At 39.1% G+C, this 21,238-nt stretch overlaps 1 protein-coding gene across 4 annotated transcripts in view; it reads left to right on the top strand.

The window, feature by feature from the left end:
- The window catches only part of TENM1 (teneurin transmembrane protein 1), a 913,380-nt gene that overhangs the window by 808,988 nt on the left and 83,154 nt on the right, over positions 1-21,238 (top strand). For all 4 annotated transcript variants that reach the window (XM_014544957.1, XM_005872712.2, XM_014544958.1 and 1 more), the window contains one exon: positions 17,084-17,238. In XM_014544957.1, coding sequence (XP_014400443.1) covers positions 17,084-17,238 — 155 coding nt within the window. The remainder of the gene's footprint in view (positions 1-17,083; positions 17,239-21,238) is intronic.

Below are 21,238 nucleotides of genomic sequence, written 5' to 3'. Positions count from 1 at the left end.
ATTAGACTGAACAGCAGAACGACCGTCTGGACGACCTTCCAAATGAAGCCAGGGCTGCAAGGGCTGAGCCCCTTGCACGAATTTCGTACGTTGGGCCTCTAGTTGTGATTTAATTAGTTGATCCCTCCCAACCTTGAGATGCAGTAATTCTAGTGCTGGTTCCTTGTACATGTAGTTTGAGGAGCCCCCCCCCCCACAAGGCCCACCTAACCAAAACAATTCCCTTAGCAGACTACCATTTCAATATTAAATTCATTCCATAAGGAGATTCTTCAGATGTGAACTTAAGTGTTTAGGGCAGGATATTGCCTGCGAGAGCAACACATTAATTCTTCATTGAGACACTTAATGGGGGACTTGGAGGCATGGAGCACAGGCTGGATGTATTTGGATAGATGAGATCACCTGAGCAGACAAGCCAAGGTGGGAGCTACTTCAGGTAGCATGGGGAAGTGGAGTGCTAGGTATCTGACAGAATGGCAACAAAGAGGGGAGAGATGGGGGAATAACAGTGATATATACTTCTGTAGTACTGTTTAGAATGAAACTTAGACCCCTACATATCAGGACAGACAGTAGGGAATTATGGTTCTTACTCTTTTTATTCAGATCACCAGCCAAAATAACTTTGCTCCCTTAGCACAGCTCCTTAGTGTCACATCTTTCTTGTCTGTCCATTTAAGGATCACCTCAGCTGACAATGAGAAGAACCCCCTCCCCATCAAACCAAAATGACAGAGATCACACACTAACACACTGCAAATCACTTCAGTCATATTTTGAATGGTGTATTATGGTAACCTATAAATAACTAATTGCATAAAATTGCTTTAGTAGTTTCTAGATGGCAGCTTTAATTAAAAGCACCAGAGACATTTTGAAATTTAGAAATGGATGGCATGTAATTTGCCCTTTTACCAACCATAAAATGGTAATTAAGGAATTTGATTCACTTCTTCCTATTAAAAGTTTTATGAGAATATCAAGTTCCTTCTAAGTACAGTTTCTGTTCAGCAGAAGGTAGTATGTTTGCTTTATCAGTCTTCTCCAGCAGGGTAAGATGTTTTAATGCACAAATTCTTCAGAAGTTAATTAGGAAATTTCTTTCAATGCAAAACGTTTGTTTTTAAGGTTCTAAAACATGAAACTGTATTAGAGCTAAAACCTTTGATCATGGTCCCATATTGCTCCACCATCAGTTATAAGATGGCCTAGTAATTTCAAGTTTACCAAATGCATGGAGCTGACTATAAAATCTAAGAAATGAGGAAGTCATTTCCTGGTGAGTCTAGCATGCTTTGCTGATTCTTGAAGGAATCTGAAATCTACAGTGTGTTGACTTCTCAGATAATTCAGAATATTCACCACAACAGAGGAGTCATCAGAAGACATTTTTACATTAATTGATCATCCAGTAATACTGGTTCAATTAGCAGGTATGGAGTATGAAACTCACACACTATGCAGCAAACCCAGATGTCTTTGGAAATCCCTGATTTTAACATCATCATGAAGTAAAACACAGCTGGAAATGGAGCCAGGGAGCCCAATTTTATTTTGTAATTGATCAATTGATTACATTTTGGAACCACTTCAGACTAAGGATTATAGATAGCATTACACAAGGCATATAGACCAGTGTTTTAAAGGCAACTAATGGCTTAAGTTACCTTAAACATGTAAGAAAGCTGCTAGGTTTGTTTTTCTTTAAGTCAAGCTGATTCTCTAAAGTTATCTAAGCAGCAAACTGATCAAGTTGAGGATGTTTGAAATGTCTCCTCTTCATTCACTCTTTCAGGGATTCCCCTGGCTAACTCCGAGCCCCACCCTTCATCCTTTTGTCTGTCTTTGCCAGATAGAAGTTCAGCCTTTCCTCTTCTTTCTCCCTACTCAGAACTGGCTGGGCATGCAGCGGTATACTGAAGGGGGATGGGACAGTGGGAGGGATATTTGATCATTGACATTGTTTACAATTTCCAGTGATTGGTGATAGTAAACATAGGCCTGCTATTCATCAGTTTTACTATTGCTTTTACTATATCTACCGAAAATGCACTCCCCTTACTGTCTGCATGCAGGACACACTGCTCCTACTGCCCCAAAACTTGGCACAACTCTGCCAGTATAAGGAAAATACTCACAATATAATATTCAATGGAAGGTTCGGGATACAAAACTGTATTACTATTTTCTCCTACATCTGTAAGGGTGCAGGGGTGGTGTGTACACACAAAGGTAAAGGTTTGAGAGGACGTTTATGTAAATTTCTATGTTAGCGATGGTAATTGCTGCATAAGGAATTTTGAGCGATTTTATTTCTTCTCTTTAATTTTCTGAGCATTTATTATTTTTATAATCTAACAAAATATATATTTTAAACACACACACACACACACACACACACACACACACACACACACATACACACTGTCCTGTCCTATGGCCAATCTCTGAGGACTCAGGTGTCTTTGCTTTCATAAATGACAGCTCTCCAAAAGGGGTGTCATAGTGCAGATGGGTGACAATGGGTTACGCTCATCTGAGCATGTTACTGGAGACCTGCTGAAGGGGCAGTACCATAAATCAAGAAAAAATCGAAATGGAAGACCGTGGAGACATCCTGGCATGCCAGTAGTGAAAAGTACTTTCATTACATTTGTTGTTTTTAAAGAAAGAATTATAAAGAATACAAATTAAAATGGCAAATAATCTTACCATCTGGATAAGCCCCATTGATATTGAAACATAAAATTAGTATAATAATAACTAGTAATATTGGTCTATGGTTTGAAAGCTTGAACTGTATAGAAAGGTGCAGAAAGAAAATTCCAGGCTTCTTCACAAAGAGACACACTCCAGTATCTCTCTTGAAAGGTAACCAGTTTCTTGCAATTCCTTCATATGTATTTTTCCCTTACATAAAAGGACTCATATCATATAAATTACTTTTTACACTGATTCTTTCATTTGATTATATATCCTGAAGATATTTCCACTGTATGACATTATAACATGGATATACCATAATTTATTAAGCCATTTGCTTCTTGATGGGTGTGTGGTGTTATTTTTAATCTTTTGGCACTATAGTGCTACATTGAACAACCTAATTCATATGTTTTGAAGCACTTTTGTTAGTATATGCATAGGGTTAATTTTTTTCTATAGTAGATATTACCAGCTTGTCCTCCCAAAAGATTGAACATATTTACACCAATAATTATAAGAGTGCCCATTTTGCTATTACCTCAGAAGTTCTCAGTGTCATTAAATATTTTAATATATCCCTCTCTGATCAGTGGACAATGATAGCTTGTAGCTTTAATTTGAATTTCTTTCATTATAAATGAAGTTGAGTGTTATTTTATATCTGTTGTGACCATTTGTATTTTTTCAGTAAATTTACTTTCATATCCTCTGCCAATTTTTCTATTGAGCTGTTGATCTTTCTGTCTTATAAATTAAGAAAAACATCCCATTGTCTTTCATATGTGTGGCAAATATTTTCCAACTTTGTCATTTCTCTTTTTTTAACCATATAGAAGTTTCCTAACTTCTATATGGTCAGGTTTAGCAATATATTTTCTTAAGGACTCTAAAGTTTGTGTCTTCCTAGATAAAAACCTTCCTGAAGTAAAGTCATTTTTAAGGCAGATAGGCAGACCTTTCAATGACCCTTAAATCGTACTGTGTGTCTTTCCCATTTGGGCCTCATAAAATTTAGAAAACTTAGGAAGTGTTTATAGTAATTAAACCTAAAGACTTTGGAATCAGGCAGATAAAACTGAGTCTAAGTTTATTATTAACAACTCCAAGCCGCTGTTTTCTCATCTGTAAAATGGAGATTGTGCATCTGCCTTCCTTGTAGGGTAATAGAGGATGAAATGACACCATATGGGTTAAGTCAGTACGTGGCACAGATTAAGTACTGAATAAAGTATGATGATGAGAATGAGGATAAGTAAATAAGTTTTAAAACTAATAACTCAGGATTGTTTTTCAAGACTAGTAACAAACATTTTGTTTTCAAAACTCCTTGACTGTATTCAAATTCTCTTTTGTCAAACTTCATTGGTTGTATATATACAGCCCTGACATAATTATCATTTCAACCATATATTTAAAATACTTGGAGAGAGTTACTGGTGAGAGCTTGGCTGTACAAAATATGTAGAAAGTCATAGGTACACATGTGCATGAAGAGACATATGCTATGATGTCATTACAGTAAAAAAAAAATGACCCTGGTCAGGTAGCTCAGTTGGTTAGAGCATCAGCCCTGTAGGTAAAGGTTGTGGGTTTGATCCCAGGTCAGGGCACATACAAGAATCAACCAAGCCTGGCCAGCATGGCTCAGTGGTTGAGCATCGACATATGAACCCAGAGGTCACAGTTTGATTCCCGGTCAGGGCACATGCCCAGGTTGGGGGCTCGACCCCCAGTGAGAGTCGTGTAGGAGGCAGCGATCAATGATTCTCTCCTTCTCTCTTCCTCTCTGAAATCAATAAAAATTTACTTTTTGTAAAAAATATATGAGCGCCCTAGCTGGTTTGGCTTAGTGGCTAGAGCATGGGCTTTCAGACTAAAGGGTCCTGGGTTCAATTCTGGTCAAGGGCACGGACCTTGGTTGCAGGCTCCTCCCCGGCCCAGGCCCTGGTTGGGGCATGTGCAGGAGACAACCAGTTAATGTGTCTCTCTCACATGGATGTTTCTCTCTGTCTTTCCCTCTCTCTTCCACTTTCCCTAAAAAAATCAATGGAAAAATATCCTCAGGTGAGGATTAACAAAATAATAATAATAACAATAATAATAAAATTAAAAATATATGGACAAATTTTTACTGCACCTTGTATATTGTAATTATTGAGGCTAGACTTGCACTGTGTCACAAAATATGAGCAGGGGTTGGATACCAGGAGAAAGCAAGGGCATTCCAGGCACAGGGAATAGTGCAGGCAAAAATGTAGTGATGGGAAAGTGAAAGGTGTGTTTCAGAGCCAGTGCATAGACCAGTTTGACTGGAGAAGTAACACAGAATCCTATCAGACCATCATCACCAACTGCATGGAGATGCTGACAGAATAGCACATAGGCTTCCTGCCATCTAAGTCAAGCGGTGCTGAAGCAGGTAACAGATAAAGCACAGCATGATGCCAGAAAACTAACAGTTAATCAAAATCATAAATATTAACATCACATGTGTTAACCTTTCAGAAAGATTTCACAGATAAAGTAGATGTTATTTTATTTGGTCTTTACAGTAATCCGCTGACATGGGCAGCTCGGCTTTTATTTTCACCAGTAGACAAAGGTAAAAACCTGAGGACTGGAAGATTATGTAAATTTTTGAAAGTCACAGTCAGTCTCACAATAGGATCTCCCAGCTTCTGTCCCAAACTTTCTTCCTCCTCTCATATCTCTCCTGAACATGTCTGGGTGATTGAATTTAGAGAAAAAAAAGGTGGGGGAATGGCCTTGGAAACCCAATCTCAATCAAGACAAGGCTAGGGAAGTCACCAGCTCCCTTTGAACAAGGCATCCCAGTTTTTTCAATACTTTTCAATGTAACCTTCTTGTGCCCGCAGACTGCCAAACTTGCAGATCAGAGCATGGAAAAAAGAGAGTCAGAGGAATTGTTTGTGTCATCAGACAACTGTTTTGGCTAATTTTTTTTCTTTTCCTCAGCTGTTATATGTGTGTGTGTGTGTGTGTGTGTTGTGTGTGTGTGTGTGTGTGTGTGTGTGTGATTATTGTAATCATATATTCTTGATTAAGCCCAAATCGCTCCGCCTAAATATCTCTTAAATTTCCACTGAAAGGGTTTAAAAATTGTATTCACACAGTGTCTGTTACCCTGCCCTGCCTTTTGCAAATGACTGTCTACCACTTCTGACTGTGAACCTCTCTTCCAGCATTAGCTTCATTAGTCAAGATGTACAGATATTGAGAGAATTATAAATGGGCCCTCTGTGTTGTTTTTGAATGGACATTATATCCAAATGATTATCCTACAGAAATTTTAATTGTTGAGTTAGCCCATTTTTGTGAATAGTAAGCACTGTCAGGCTTACTTCCTCATATCCTGCTTTTATTGAGTATCCAGGCCAAGATATTCTACTTAGTTTGCTTTTTTTTAGAATCTCTTGGTCAGTCACATACCTTGCAAGAGAGTCATTTTCCCTAGAGTGTAACAACTACAATTAGTTTTTCGCTGGTCCATGGGCAATAAATGAACTTTACTTCCTCGGCTAATTGTTCACAAAAGACCCTTGTGAGGCAGTTTGTTTCCTTAGGATGACAGAGGCATTTCTTCAAAATGTATCTGGGTGGTGTCGTAGGTGTAGTTACTTGATGTTTGAGGAATTTTTAGGGAGGGGGGTGAATATAAAATATTCAGCTTGTATTTGGTAAACCTCATTTGTATTAGCCCATACTTCCTGAGTCCTGCAGGCATCATTTGAACAAGAACTCTAGCACAAAAGTAAAACAGGAGATGTGCATTTCAACTGAACTAGAACATCTACTTTCCCCAGTCTCTCTTACACATACTTCTACATCTATAAAGCAAGGAAACACAACTCACACCTTTATGAGTGTTGGGTGTCACTGTTAAATGTGCAGACACCACCCCTGGCCCAGTTCTTCCTGAGCAAGTTGTACAGCATGGAGCTTCATTTATTTGGTTTTCTGGATGAAAACTTAAGCTTGAAGGCTTTTACACCAGTAGTTCAATCGTACAGTATTTCCCCTAGCTAACAAAATTGTTTTCAACCATTGTCTTGTCTCTATGGTGATTCTAACATAGGGCCCTCTACTACTGACAAGTATTACATAATGCTTTGTGGACTTAAGTCTTATATTATGTCTGTCCAATGTAGAAAAGCCTAAAATGTTGAAGCAGGGCCTATGTGGAAATCTTTGTCTATGATTCTGGGCTTAGAAAAGTCACTTTCAGGAAGAATGGTAGCAATGACTGAGCAATTAGGATACCACTTACCACCACCATAATATTTCATCCTCTTCAAAGTGCTTCCATTTCATTGGCTGTTATGAGCACCACACCATTTTACCTTGTGTAGTAGTCAGGATATGGGTTAGGAAATCTAGACACTGAGTGGTTAAATATTTGCCTTATCCAGAGTCCTATAGCTAATCTGCAACAGAAGTCAGCCTGATACCCAGATCCATGATATGACCCTGGAGCCAGCGTTTTGTTTGCTTTCCCTTATGTGGTCCATAGGGAACCATAGTAAGGCAAAATCTTGAGGCATTTCTGTTTCCTTAGAACTGCTAAGATGGTAAAGTTGGAAGAGATTATAAGACAAGAAATGTGGATTTGGGGGGAGCCTGAGCTATTCAGTGTAGCTATCTACATGGGTCAGATTCATTTGCAGTTAATTTGATCCCTGGTTTTTATTTTACTTTCTCTTGGTTGTTAACCCACTTTCCTGCCCCCCCCTACTCTAATAATCACTAATTGAGAGGGGACTGTATTCCTCTTAAAGGTCTTTAGAGGAAGAGATTACCATTGCCTCCATTCTAAACTAAATTTTAGAGAAATTCATCTATCGCTCTTCACTTCATGGCATGCTTTATTTGATTTACGTTAGATGTGCTTCAATATAAATGTGTCAATTTATAATTCAACAAAGTTTACTGGAGATTTGTGCCCAGGTCTACTGGATCTGTTGCAGTATAAAATTAAAGCCTAAAATACAGTTTTTGCCCTCAAAGAGCTTATTGCCTAGACAGAGTATGATTGGAGAATTCACATTAAAAATAAAAGGCTTCTATAGGTTAGAAAACAGTAGAATGAACTGGAGTTTGCAGAGAAGGCTTCCTGGAAGAGAAACATCTTGTAGAAGCCTTGAAAGATGAATAGGGTTTGAGTTGGTGAATGTAATAAGCCAAACTAACAATTGTATGGGGGAAAAAACCCACATGTGATCTCAATGGCTTAACAAAATAGTAGTTTATTTCTTGCTCATATCACAGACCAATATGGGTTGTCTGGGGGATTGGAGGAATCCTTGCTCCAAGCAGTGACTCAGGAAGCCAGGCTCCTTCCATCTAGTAGCTCCTCATTTCACTAAGCCTGGGAGTCCTCCACTAGATGCTCTGCAGCCAGCCAGTCTACAGGGGAAGTGAGTGATCTACAGAAAAGCTCCATTAAGTTTTATTAGGGTCCAGGCCTAGAAATAACATACATCACTTGGGCCACATCTAATCATAGAGTTTCTGCCATACTGAAGAGGGAGGGCTTTCTGAAGTAAGGATGAGGTAGGAAAGGGTGGCAGAACAAGAGCAAAGTTGAGTTCAGCTTGACACCTAGATTTCTGGTTTGATTTGACTAAATCTGATGAACTTGTCACAAATTCTGAACTTCAGTCTTGGTGGGAACAAAAGAGGCTGCATTCTTAACAAATATTGTATCATCAGCAATCCAGGTATTTTATTTTTCAATGATGAGAATCACAACTAGATTTGATTATTTTTGGTTTCATAGTACGAGTACCCAGACATAACTTTTTAAAAATATATTTTATTTTGTAGAACAGTTTTAGGTTCACAGAAAAATTTAGCAGAATCTTCATACACTGAAACTACTATGTATGGTACTAATGGTGGGTATATGTCATCATACATTTGTTTAAACCAAATGTACAATACCAAGAGTGAACTCTAAGGTAAACTATGGACTTCGGGTAATAATGATGTGTCAATGTAGGTTCATCTGTTATAAAAAATATACCACTCTGGTGTGGGTGTTAATGGGAGTGGGGGTTATGGATGTGGGGAGGCAGGGGATAAATGGGATATCTCTGTGCCAAGACATGACTTTTAATGGCAGTACTACACTGGTTATTATATTTACTCTAAGTTCATGGATCTTCTCTGCTCACAGCAAGCTCTTCATTGATGATATGTTCCTCCTGATTATCCTCTAGTAAGCATCATAAATGGTGACTCAGGGAATAAATCCAGTTCAAAGATATTATTAATTTGACCTATACTATGCCTTTATTTTTTTAAAAAAAAGATTGAATACATTTTGATGAAACATGATCTCTTTAGTTAACCTTAGTTTCTCCTAGAATCTATTTACTCTAACATCTGGCCTAACTTACACATTTATGTCACTTGCCTAACCCCTGGTGACATATGAATTTGTGACCCTTATTTCTGAGGCCTCCTTTTTATATGGTAGATCATATGATAATAGTCAAGTTACCAAAATCCCTGTCACATGGAAACTGAGTACTTTGGTAAAACTCACCAGCTTCATGGGGATGAAACCACAAAATATTTTTTTCTTTTTTTCTCTTTTTTTGCTGCAAAAAGCTTTATTGTTTCATTTGGTCCAGTGCATGGAAGAGGGCTTCAGGGTGGTTAAAAGAATGACTAGTAGTTTTGGGGAGAGGCTCAGGTAAAAGCCAGACACCAGGGGAATGCAGAGGGGCCTCTCAAAGGCCTCTGGGCTCCAAAGGCTCCTGGACGTGCTTGAGGTTCAGTCTTTCAAAGAGATACTAGTCCAGCCCAGCCTGGGGGTGGCCAGCCTGCAGAGGTGAGTCAGGTGTGGACCATCTTCTTTTTTAAAATTTTATTTTATTACTTAAAGTATTACAAAGAGTAGTACATATGTTTCCTTTTTTTCCCCATTGACCTGGACCATCTTCTTGATGAATTTCACCTCCTTACCCAGGAAGTGGTTCTGCAGGAAATCACAGAGATGAGGGTCTGCGGGCAGAACCCAGGGCATGCAGCTCTAAAAGGGCTTGGTTCAGGTTCCTCTACAAGGCCAGGGTGGCTTCCATGGTATCCTGGGTTTTGCCCACTCATCTTGGGGAGGCTTCAGCCCATCCTAGAGGAGAATGCAGCCCCTGCGCTGGTTTTTCAACTTTAAAAGATGCTCAGTGCCCTCGCACTTATTCTCCACCAACTTGCGGAAGAAGTGGCCCAGGCCCTCAAAAGCCACATAGTCCGGGTCGAAATAGAAGCCCAGAGAGAGGTAGGTGTAGGAGAGCCGCAGATGCAGGTTAGCCAGGCGGTTGACCGCAGCCTCCACCTCGGTGGAATAATTCTGATGAATTTGGAAGCTCATGGTTGTTTGGCAATAAGGAGTTAAGGTAGAAAAACAAACAAAAAAACAAAAAACAGTGTGTTGGCTGGTCCCAGAGGTGGTGACTGGATAAGACAAAGGAGAGTGGCCAAAAGCTGTAAGAAGGGGTGTCTATAGGTCTGTTCTGTCCAAACACTGTTGAGGCAAGAGACAGATCTTGCCACAGAATATTTTTGAAGAATAATTCTGAAGAGATCCAAGAGATCTACAGGAATATAAGAATTGTTAACAATATTTTGGAAGGGATCATGGATCACTTGGACACTCTAACAAATGCATTGGACCATCTCCCCATGACAATACCCATACATAAAACATTCTGCAAATAATTTCATGGACTTTCTAAAACCAGTCTGGACACCACTCCTGTGGTAGAGTGATTAATAGCCCCATTTAGGCTACATGGGATAGTAATTAAGTGAATGAACATTGAACTCAGACAAACATGATCTAAATCTAGCATTTTTTTTCTTGGTAGATAATGTGGAATTAGTCATTCGACCTCTGAACCTCTGTTTCCACATCTTTAAAAAAATGATATTAATAATACCTACTCCACAAGGCTACTGTGATGAATAAGTGAGAAAATGCATGTAAAGAATTTAGCACAGTGCCTGGAATATCAAGTATTCTCACCAAATGAAAATGGTTATTATTTAGTGATATTAGCTATCCTTCATAGCTGTTCAGTGCTGTTTACCTGGATTTCACAAGAGGCTTATCAGGAATCCAACATGATTCTTCAAGTTTCTGCTTCCAAGTCACTTAATCTGAGAAATCACTTGTGACCTTCATCTCCCCAGCCCATCCCCTAAGGCTACACCATGAAACCCTGGACTTGCCCCCAAATAGTGCTCATCTCAAGGCATTGTAGTTGCCTGGTTGTTTGTCCATCTTCCCTACCAGGTTCTGAGTCCTCAAGGGCAGTACCATGTCTGTTTTATACTTTGCTCTATTTTCAGTGCCTAGAACATAATAGGTGGAAAATAAGTCCAGAATAAATTAATAAGTAAGGAGAAAAACAGCTTCCCCAGTGAGCTTTTAGAAAAATAGTAGTTGGTGGAGGGAGGAGAGCTCTTCATTCACTCTGCCTGGTCCTGAAGGCTAAAGCCTTGAGACAGCAAAGGAGCTGAAAAGAAGGTAAATGCTAAAAACTGGATTTATCTGTGTTTCTCTCAGTCAGAATTCTTGCTTAACTAGCCCACAAATCTGTTGTTCCTTATGATGTCTCTGAAGCCCTTTAAAAAGTACCTTCTGAGTCATGAAGAAAAGAACATTCCAGTCAGTAGAATATTAGTTTGAATGCTTAATCATTTTAATGTATTTAAATTCTTTGGAAATTGACCTTTACTGTTTAGAATATACACTTTTTTATTAACATACAATGTCTGATTAAATGACTCACACTAGTCATGTAATGTTATAGTGAGTTTATTAGTCTCATATGAAAGAACTCCTGTTCTCATTGTTAACCACACAGTGAAATCATCTCAGCTGGTCATTAAGCTCTGCCTCCTTGCAACCCTAGTGACACACAGACATTTGTAATCCTTTCAAGTTCTACAAGCTCCATTTACTGGCTACCTAGCAAGAGAACTTAACAGGCTTATTGTGCAGAAGTAACTTGGCCCTTTCTGATCCCAGTGGGTAATTAAGTAGACAGTCATCAGATCGGTTGGAGAATGGACTTTTCTGCCTGGTGGAGAATTTCCATATAGATCACACATATGATACCAATTTTCCAAGAATTGTAGTGCACATGAACAAAGCAAAATATTTTAATCTCTCTGACTTAATGGGCACTTTATGGTCAACAGCTAGTGTCAGTTATACAATTCAGCACTCTCAGTATCAGAGATTGAGCTGGCACCACATTGCACTTGATATTCCCTGAAAGTTTATTTTAAACATTTATCTGTGTCTCATAAAATTAAAGAACAGATTGTGGCAAAAAAAGAAAAATAAAACAGTATTTTAGTTTTCTGGTTGCTAGGGCCATAGATGGAGAGAATTTTATGACTACTTCCCAAAGCTTATATTCTGAAAGAAGGTTCATTTTTAATATAGAAATAATAAAAATGTAGGTGGCCTCAACAGCTGTAATTTTTATAAATTACAGAGATGCCTTCTGCCAACATTTGAAATTGGCATTCTGCACAGCCAAAAACTCTGATCTTCACTGTTATCTAATTTGGGATTTTAGCTACTATTTCCAGGCTATTAACCTCCACATCTGGACTCCCAGTGACCCCACATCAGGATGCCACAGCTGCTTCAGTATTGATCAGCGGCGTGCTCTTCCCTAACAGGTGATAAATTTATTAGTAACCATCCGGGCTGCCCCAGCTTTAGGCAATTGTCTTCTTAAGAATTATAGTATTTATTCATTGGAGGATAATAAGACAAGGGAAGAAGTCAAATAATTTTGCCTATAATTTGTAGCGGTTTCATACAGAGCTCTGCTTTACAGAGAAAAGAGCCTGCAGTTCAGCTATTATATAACGTCCCCTACTTTGCATAAGACATTGTGAATAATTTTTTTTACAAGATGCACTTTATTTATGAGCAGGTCCCTCCATAGAAAGAGCTTGTTAGGGCTTAATGCTGATGAATGGAGACAGCACCATTCACACTTCCAGGTTATGGTCTGTCAGTGGTTTCATTATATGCACTAATTTACAAGGATTTATTTATTTTCTCACAAATGTAAAAATGTGCTCCAAGCTAAACATGCTGTCTTGGCGCCTGAGCCTAATGTTTTACTTGATGGAGGTGGTGGTATGGGGACTCAAGCTGTCATGTGCCGTTCTTCCCACCTCCACCCCCACCCACCCTGCATCATTGCCTAACTTTGTGGTTATATGAGAGATCCATATTGTTTTGCTTGCTCTAAAAATGAATACTGGTGAAAATTTTAAACCCTGGATGTGGTTCTCTCAATGAAGTTTAATTCCTTTCTTATCCAAAAGCTGTGCCTTCAATGTGTAAGTGCTAATGAAAATGCTGTCAGTAACACATCAATAGATGTGGCCATTGGAACAAATTATGGCCACAACATTGGCCACAAAATTTTGGAAAGCTGGGTACAATGTCCCCCCAAAATAAAATTCAATGGAATCTGCAGGTTTTGCTAGCCCCAGATGGCTTTATGTGATCTGAAATCACTCACATCACTATCTCTGAAGAATAAAGCTTAAAATATACTGGACATGTACCACCTCCTCCTACTCAGTCTAACAGACAGTAATAGATCATACTGTATCATCAACATCCCTGCACTATACCAGTCCACCTTATGGGAGGAAAACCACCCCCCTCAAGTAATGGCAAAAATAATTATTTTTCCTGCCTGGAATTTTAAATTTGGTTTTTAACCTCAGTGAAAATTAAATACCCCTTAAACCTCACCAGTGACGAGTTTATAAAACTAGTTGTTTGGGGAGTGTGTGTGTGTGTGTGTGTGTGTGTGTGTGTGTGTGTGTGTTAGTTCATATGTTGCTTGGTTGGTTGGTTGGTTGGTTGGTTGGTGAAGGAAATGAAAAATATATACATATAAAATATGCCCAGTACATTAATAAGCACCTATCACACAGTCTCTCAAAGCTCTTTTTACAATTTATTTTTCAACTCCAAATGTAAGTGTAATTCAATCAAATTTAGAGTCTCAAGGAAAAAGGAGTATTTTAGAAATTGGACCACGATAAAAGAATTTGCTATACAACTATATGTAAAGAGAGTATCCTACAAACTGTCTGTCAAATAAGCCCTGAAGGCCAATAGTGAGTATTTAATAAACATCATCTGTGGAATTCAACTGACAGGAACAGAGGGAGCAGTTCACTGTATTTAGAAGTTCACAAAAATCAAAAGTGGGGAACCATATAAACTCTAGGATTATCATCTCTGAATCAATACAAACTTCACCCTGATAGGTTGACATGTATAGTGATCAATTAACAGAGTTGTCCTTCTTGGTGTCCACATAACAATGTAGGACCTCCCAAAATATACTAGTTTCAGTAGGAATCCATCTCTTTATATCTTTGTGAATCTGTTCCATTTTTAAGGAGATTAGATTCTCTAAGTGTACTACCTCCCACTTAATAAGTATTATTCTTAGTTTTGTTTTCCACGTACTTGGATTATTTGTCCTTTGGCCCTCACAACACTTGGCATAGTGACATTCAGTATGTGTTTGGTAAAGATTCATAATTTCATGCACTTTAAGCCGTCTACTCTCAGCCTTTCTCTCTCCAGACTGGAGTCTTGATCTTTCAGTGCATCCTCTTATGACAGCCACAATTTACATTTCATACTCAGTGATATTTATATGGAGGTCACAGAAGGTGATCTCAAATTATAGGCCTGCCACAAGCCAGACAAAATTCTAGACATTCAAGAAATTGATTTTACCAAAACAAAAATAAAAAGTAGAGGTACTGCCTGGTCAGTGTGGCTCAGTGGTTGAGTGTCGAGCTATGAACCAGGAGGTCATGGTTTAATTCCCCATCAGGGGACATGCCCGGGTTGTGGGCTCAATCCCCGGTGTGGGGAGTGCAGGAGGCAGCCGATCAATGATTCTCTCTCATCACTGATGTTTCTATCTCTCTCTTCCTCTCCCTTCCTCTCTGAAATCAATAAAAATATATTTTTTTTAAAAGTAGAGGTACCTCCTTGGTTCATCCTCAGTCCAAATGTTCTGGAGATAAAAGAAATATTCATGTGTCACCATCCTAGGACCTAGCCCAATCTTCAAAGTCTTTTTACAAACCTCCTTAAAGGTCCTTATGTCTCTGAAAATCATAAAGGGATTTATTGGCATGAACTTCCCCTTGTTTGGACATGCTGGTTTCCTTGGAGAACTCACCAAAACATAAATGACTTTAGAGGCATTCTGGGAAAGTTAAAATGAATCTGTAACTTTTATAGATGATAAGGATTAATACTTCATGAGGAACATCAGGATTAATCAAAGTACACCATAAAGCCAAGTCTTAATATTAAACTCCTGCCAACAAATTAGCTCATCTAAAAGCAGTTTATTAAGTTGGGTTTATAAACTGTCCTTAGATGAGTTCACTTTTTGCCAGGAAAAGTATTATGCCTGTATATATGTGTTAAAAGGACATGCTTCTTATCACAGATGTTCCTAACTTTTAACATACATTCTAAGATGGGAAAAGAAAACTGTAGACTAGTTTTAAAGTAATGCCGTGTGGTTATTTTCAAGAGCACTATCAAAAGCACTAAGGGAAGTAGGAGTTGAACCATATGTTCTTTATGTGTCAGACACTTTTTAAATGTATTATTTCATATGACACTTATAACAACCTAGGCTTGAGTAACCAACTCATCCCAGTTTGTCTAGGACTGTCCCAGTTTTAAAACTGAACCCTGCCTCAGTCCCAGACAAACCAGGACAGTTGGTCACCTTACCTAAGTAAGGCAGTAAAAGGTGTCCTAAAACCAATTTCCAGTGTGGAGGGGGTATGGGTGGGTGGGTTTCCATATCACCAACAAGCAATTCTTGGACACCAGCTAGGTGTCCTACAATTTCACTCAATTCTGATACTATCTACCTGGAGATAGTGTCAGATGTCAGTCTCAAGTCCAGGTTGTCACTTGTGCTTGTGACTGGCTGGACTATAAATCAAAGGTTCCAACAACCCCCAATGTGTGCTCTATTAGTTTGCTCGAGTGACTCACAGAATTCAGAGCAACATTTTACTTACTGGATCACCAGTTTATTATAAAAAGATATAATACAGGAACAGCCAGATGGAAGAGATGCATAAGGCAAGATATGGGGAAAGGGCAAGGAGCTCCCATGCCCTCTCAGAGTGAGCCACTCTCTCCAACTCACCACATGTTCACACAACCCATAAGCTCTCTGAACCATGTCTTTTGGGATTTTTGTGGAGGCTTCATTACATGGACACAACTGATTAAATCATTGGCCCTCATTCTCCAACCCTCTAATCACAAGGTTGGCTCCACTGGCAACCAACCCATATTTAGGTGAGGCTAAAAATTAGCTCATTAGCATAACAAAAACGCCGTTATCTCTCACCACTTAGTCAATTCCAAGAGATTTAGGTGCTCTTTGTTAGAAATAGGAACAAAAACAAATCACAATGTCATAGGCAGGTAATCTTTTCCATATTTTACTAAAGAAGAGGCTGAAATTTGGAGAGACAAATTTCTCCATCAGGCACACATTGGTTATAAGTGGTGTATTCAGTATTAGAACCCTAGCTTTCTAACTGCTATTTTTATTTTATTTTCCAAGAAACCAGGCTGTAGTTAACACAGTATGTAAAAACTACTGTGAAAATTTTTTTGGCTTTTATTTTTTTTCTAGAAGCTTAACCATTCCCTTTGTGACACCATAATTTTTCTCTCCAACCCTCTCCCCCCTTAATAGGTATTACAGAGAAAAAAACTCAGTCCAGTTTATCAGGATTATTACAAACTCTTCGTTAACTGAGTGTGAATTGATGAAAAGAATGTTAATGCTTTCCAAGTCAGTTATTTCTAATTCAACTATGAAAATAAGCAAGTAGCCTATACATCTGTACCCCAAAAGAAATGTAATACATACTGCCTCCTGTGTCTTTTTGCATTTATCTTAAAGAAGGTTTTTTTTATTTGTTCGTTTGTTTGTTTGTTTGGGGGGATGGTAAGCAAGTGTCAAGGGGGTGGGAATGTAAAACTGGACAACACAAAATTGTTAGACCTGGCTTTATCTCCACATGTTACATTTTGTCATTTCTTCTCAATACACAAAGAAGCGAATGTGTGCCCGAACAGACCCCTCCCATTACTGACCTGGCCGTGCTGAGCAAAATTGAATCCATATGTCTTTAAAATGCTTTTCCATTTCTACAGCTTCTTTTAAATTCCTGATCTTGGTGCAAATGTGGCCCGCTAGCCTCCTAATGCTCATTTGCTCTTTCCCAACAGGCATCACAGTTGATAGGCATGGATTCATTTACTTTGTGGATGGGACTATGATTCGGAAAATTGATGAGAATGCTGTGATCTCCACTGTAATCGGCTCAAATGGTCTGACTTCCACACAGCCACTGAGCTGTGACTCAGGAATGGACATCACTCAGGTAGGCGCCACTGGTTTTTAAGTGTTATCACCATTTGGCATCATGGAAATGAATAACCATTTTCTCGTACAGAAATTAGGTAGAAAGGAAGCCTGGGGTATCTGTTATAACATCAGACAACAGAAGTTTTGCCTTATGTAAGTTACTTTTTCTGCTCAGAAAAACTCAGTTGGGAGAAAATGACAAGCTAGGATGGGAGTAAGGCTAGATAGAATGTCAGCATAAGAATTAACATCTCTCAAATTTGAATCAATTAGAGGGTAAGGCCAATCTCATTTATTAAATATTTTCCTAGATACATAACTTTATTATTTTTAAATAACACAGTATCTCACATTTGGGAAAGTACTGACTACTAAAGTCTTTAGACATCTCTTGAAATGAATATATGAGCATGACTTGTTATTTATGTGCCTGTAAATAGCTATTTCTAGGACATTTGAAATTTCTCTTAAGTAAAAACAACATTCCTTCCAAGATCTATTTTACGTATATTTAGGAAAGCTTTATGCCAGTGAGAATAAATAAGCAAATTCAGTGTTGCTCTCATCTGAGTCCAAAATTCTGATTTTACCACAATTGTACAAAATCAGGATTAAACATGTGGAGAGATTATAGAGCATACAGCACAGACCTAACTGCCTGGGAATAACCTTCTCAGTCTCCAGACACAAGAGGTTGGTATTTAAAATGAGGGAAATATCCCTACCGGCACAGCTCAGTGTTTGAGCATTGAGAGGTCACAGTTCGATTCCCAGTCAGAGCACATGCCTGGGTTGCAGGCTCAATCCCCAATGTGGGGCGTGCAGGAGGCAGCCAATCAATGATTCTCTCTCATCATTGATATTTCTATCTCTCTCTCCCTTTCCCTTCCTCTGTGAAATCAATAAAAATACATAAAAATGTTTAAAAAATAAATTAATTAAATAAAATTAAAGAAATAGACCAGTCATCCTCAGAGGGCCCTTTAAACTCTAATATTCCATAAATCTATGACTTTGATGAAGTAGATTATTAGATAATCTTTTCAAATGAATTAGAGTAGAAATTGAGTTTTAAAATTGGTTAGTGTATCAGAGTGGATGGTTTTGATGACAAATAATAAAGCACCTATCTAAAAGTAGTTTAAACAATAAGGTTTAGTTACCCCACATAGTGAGATGACCACAGGTAGGCGAAGATGCCAGCAGATTTTCTTCATGTGTCACAGTGGACAGAATCAAGTCACCAGTCACTGGCAAAGAGGAAATGAGATCTCCAAAATGGATTCAGACCCTCTGGCACTGGGTCACTGTCCCTGAGCACATTGCTACCTAATTCTTGAACCAAAATCAGGGCTCTATTAGCAAAGAAAGGATTGCTGTTGGGTAGGCAGCCGGTGATATCCTCCACAATTAAGATATTCCTGTTGCTTCATTATTCATGCCACCTGAAACCTAACATAACAAGGAAAAGAAAGTGATCACCCAGAAACCTTGCTTTAGTCATTAGCTCTAATATTCTCTCCCATATCCATCCGCCATACATACACAACGCTATAAAACACCAGAGATGTGTCTATTTGGGGGTTTCTTCTCTATGTACCTCTGCCTTACCCCAGAAACTCAGAAAATAGTCAAATAGAGTCAACTATAAAAATAAAATGGGAATTGGGAGGCTTGGGAAACACAAGGAATGAACCATTCTTAGTGAGGGATTTGAGTGGATCAGGCTATCAAGTCCCAAAGGAGCCGAAATTTCTATGATGCAAAATCCAGAATAAGGCAAGGAAAAGGAGCATGATTTATGGCAGTAAGGAAGGGTGTGAATGTGTTTATGTGGAGGATGGGGATGAAAGAGAGAAGATACACATATATGATTCACTTGTGGGATATTTTTAACTTAAAATAGCACGCTTAGAATTGCAACCAGTCAACTCTAAACAGCTTATCTGTTTCTGTGTAGAAAAGTTATGCTGAACAGAGAATTCTTCATCTAAATAGAGCAAATATATGATCCTCAACACCATGAGAAGGGTTATTTTTCACATGACACTTTGCAAGCCATCATTGCCACCATAAAAGTGACCGTGTCTCTTTCAGTTTGGGATGTAGAGTGCAGCCCATTGAAAAAGGGCCCTGGAAAAACCATCATTCCCTATCCTATGCTTAAAGCACCCTAAAGAGTGACTAGAATTTTTCCTGTTGGGATTTCAGAGAACAAGGAGTCTATACTGATCACTACCTCAGTGTCCAGATTATGACCCCCACCTTTATCAGGGGCTTGCTTCTCACAGCTCCATTCACTCAGTCCATTATTACCTCTCTTGGTCCAAATCCCACTCCCCACCCTTGTCACACCTCATATGTTCCATGGGAACCTTCCTTGATGGTTCTAGCCCTCATTGTTGTCTCATTCCCTTACTGAAATTTAGTATCACCACATTTAATATGTAATCTGTTCTCTATTACCCAACTGTGTGTCCAACTAATCTCCCATAGTAGACTGCATTTTCTTTGAACATGCATATAAGTGCTCACCAGGCACAGTTAACATATATACCAATACCAAAAGGACACTATGGTACAAAGAATATGGAGCAGTAGTGAGAGATAAAGCTAGTGAGCTAAGGGGAAGCATATGATGAAGGACCTTAAAAGCATGATTGAGTTTCAGTTTTATCCAGTGGACAATGAGGAACAAATAATAGCATTAATCAAAGAAATGCATTTTTAAAATAGTATTAAGCCTGGAAATGCCTTTTTCAAAAATCATTCTAACTGTAGTAGAGAGAATGAGGTGGGGGAAAAAAACAGTGTTAGAGGCAAGGAGATCACTTAAGAGTCAATTGAAGTAATATAGGTGTGACAGAGACAAAACATATCTATATTAATAAAAGAGAAAGATGCAAATTGACTGTCCTTCCACATGCCCACAAGCCATGCCCACCAGCCCATCAGGAGTGAGTATGCAAATTGACCTGACAAAGATGGCGAGTTAATTTGCATACACAGGTGTCAAGCGCCCCGGGAGGCAATGGTGGTCACGGGCTCCCGAGACCTTCGCCTGCCCCAGGAGGCGAGGCCGGCCATGCCTAGCCATGCCTGCGGGCTCCCAGGACCTTTGCAGGTGGAGAGCAGAGCGGGAGAGCAGGCAGAGAGCAGGAGGTTTGGAAGACTTGGCAAAGCAGGAGGTCGCTGGACATAGAGCAGAGCAAGAGAGAGGGTGGCTTGGAGGGCGTGGCTCCCTCTGCCACCCCAGCTTCCTCATCACAGCTGTGGAAACTGACAGCAGGGAGGAGGAAGTCCCACCCCCACAGAATCAACCAGAATCAGCCATTGGTCAGCCAGCCCTCAATGGCCTGACAGCCAGGACTCTCATTCACCTGCATCTCAGACCGTGACAGTAGAGAGGTGGGAATATGTCTAAAGAACAACTCTTGATACAACATAGCTCTGCAGCCGAAAGATGCTGGTGTTATCAACGGAAAATGTCTGAAGAGCAATGTGCGTCTGATCTTGAAAGAAGGCGGTGCCTGCGACAGAATGTATCTGAAGACCAGCTATTGGAAAAACGTTGCTCTGATGCCAAAAAACACCTGCGTCATGGACAGAAAATGTCTAAAGACCAACATGCCTTTGAAGTTGAAAAAAGGCGGTGGCGACGACAGAATATGTCTAGAGAACAGTCATCAACAAGTATTACCAGTTCTGGTAGGAACTGCCTTCTTAGCAAAAATGAAGTACATGAGGATGCAATTCTCGAACATAGTTGTGGTGGAATGACTGTTCAATGTGAATTTTGCCTATCACTAAATTTCTCTGATGAAAAACCATCTGATGGGAAATTTAATCGATGTTGTAGCAAAGGGAAAGTCTGTCCAAATGATATACATTTTCCAGATTACCCAGCATATTTAAAAAGATTAATGACAAACGAAGATTCTGACAGTAAAAATTGCATGGAAAATATTTGTTCCATATATAGTTTTTTTGCTTTTGCTTCCATGGGTGCAAATATT

The sequence above is a fragment of the Myotis brandtii genome, unplaced genomic scaffold (assembly GCF_000412655.1).
Source record: "Myotis brandtii unplaced genomic scaffold, ASM41265v1 scaffold39, whole genome shotgun sequence".
NCBI classification, from domain to species: domain Eukaryota; kingdom Metazoa; phylum Chordata; class Mammalia; order Chiroptera; family Vespertilionidae; genus Myotis; species Myotis brandtii.
Note: the sequence above shows the minus strand (reverse complement) of the source record. Positions and strands in the feature narration are given on the sequence as shown.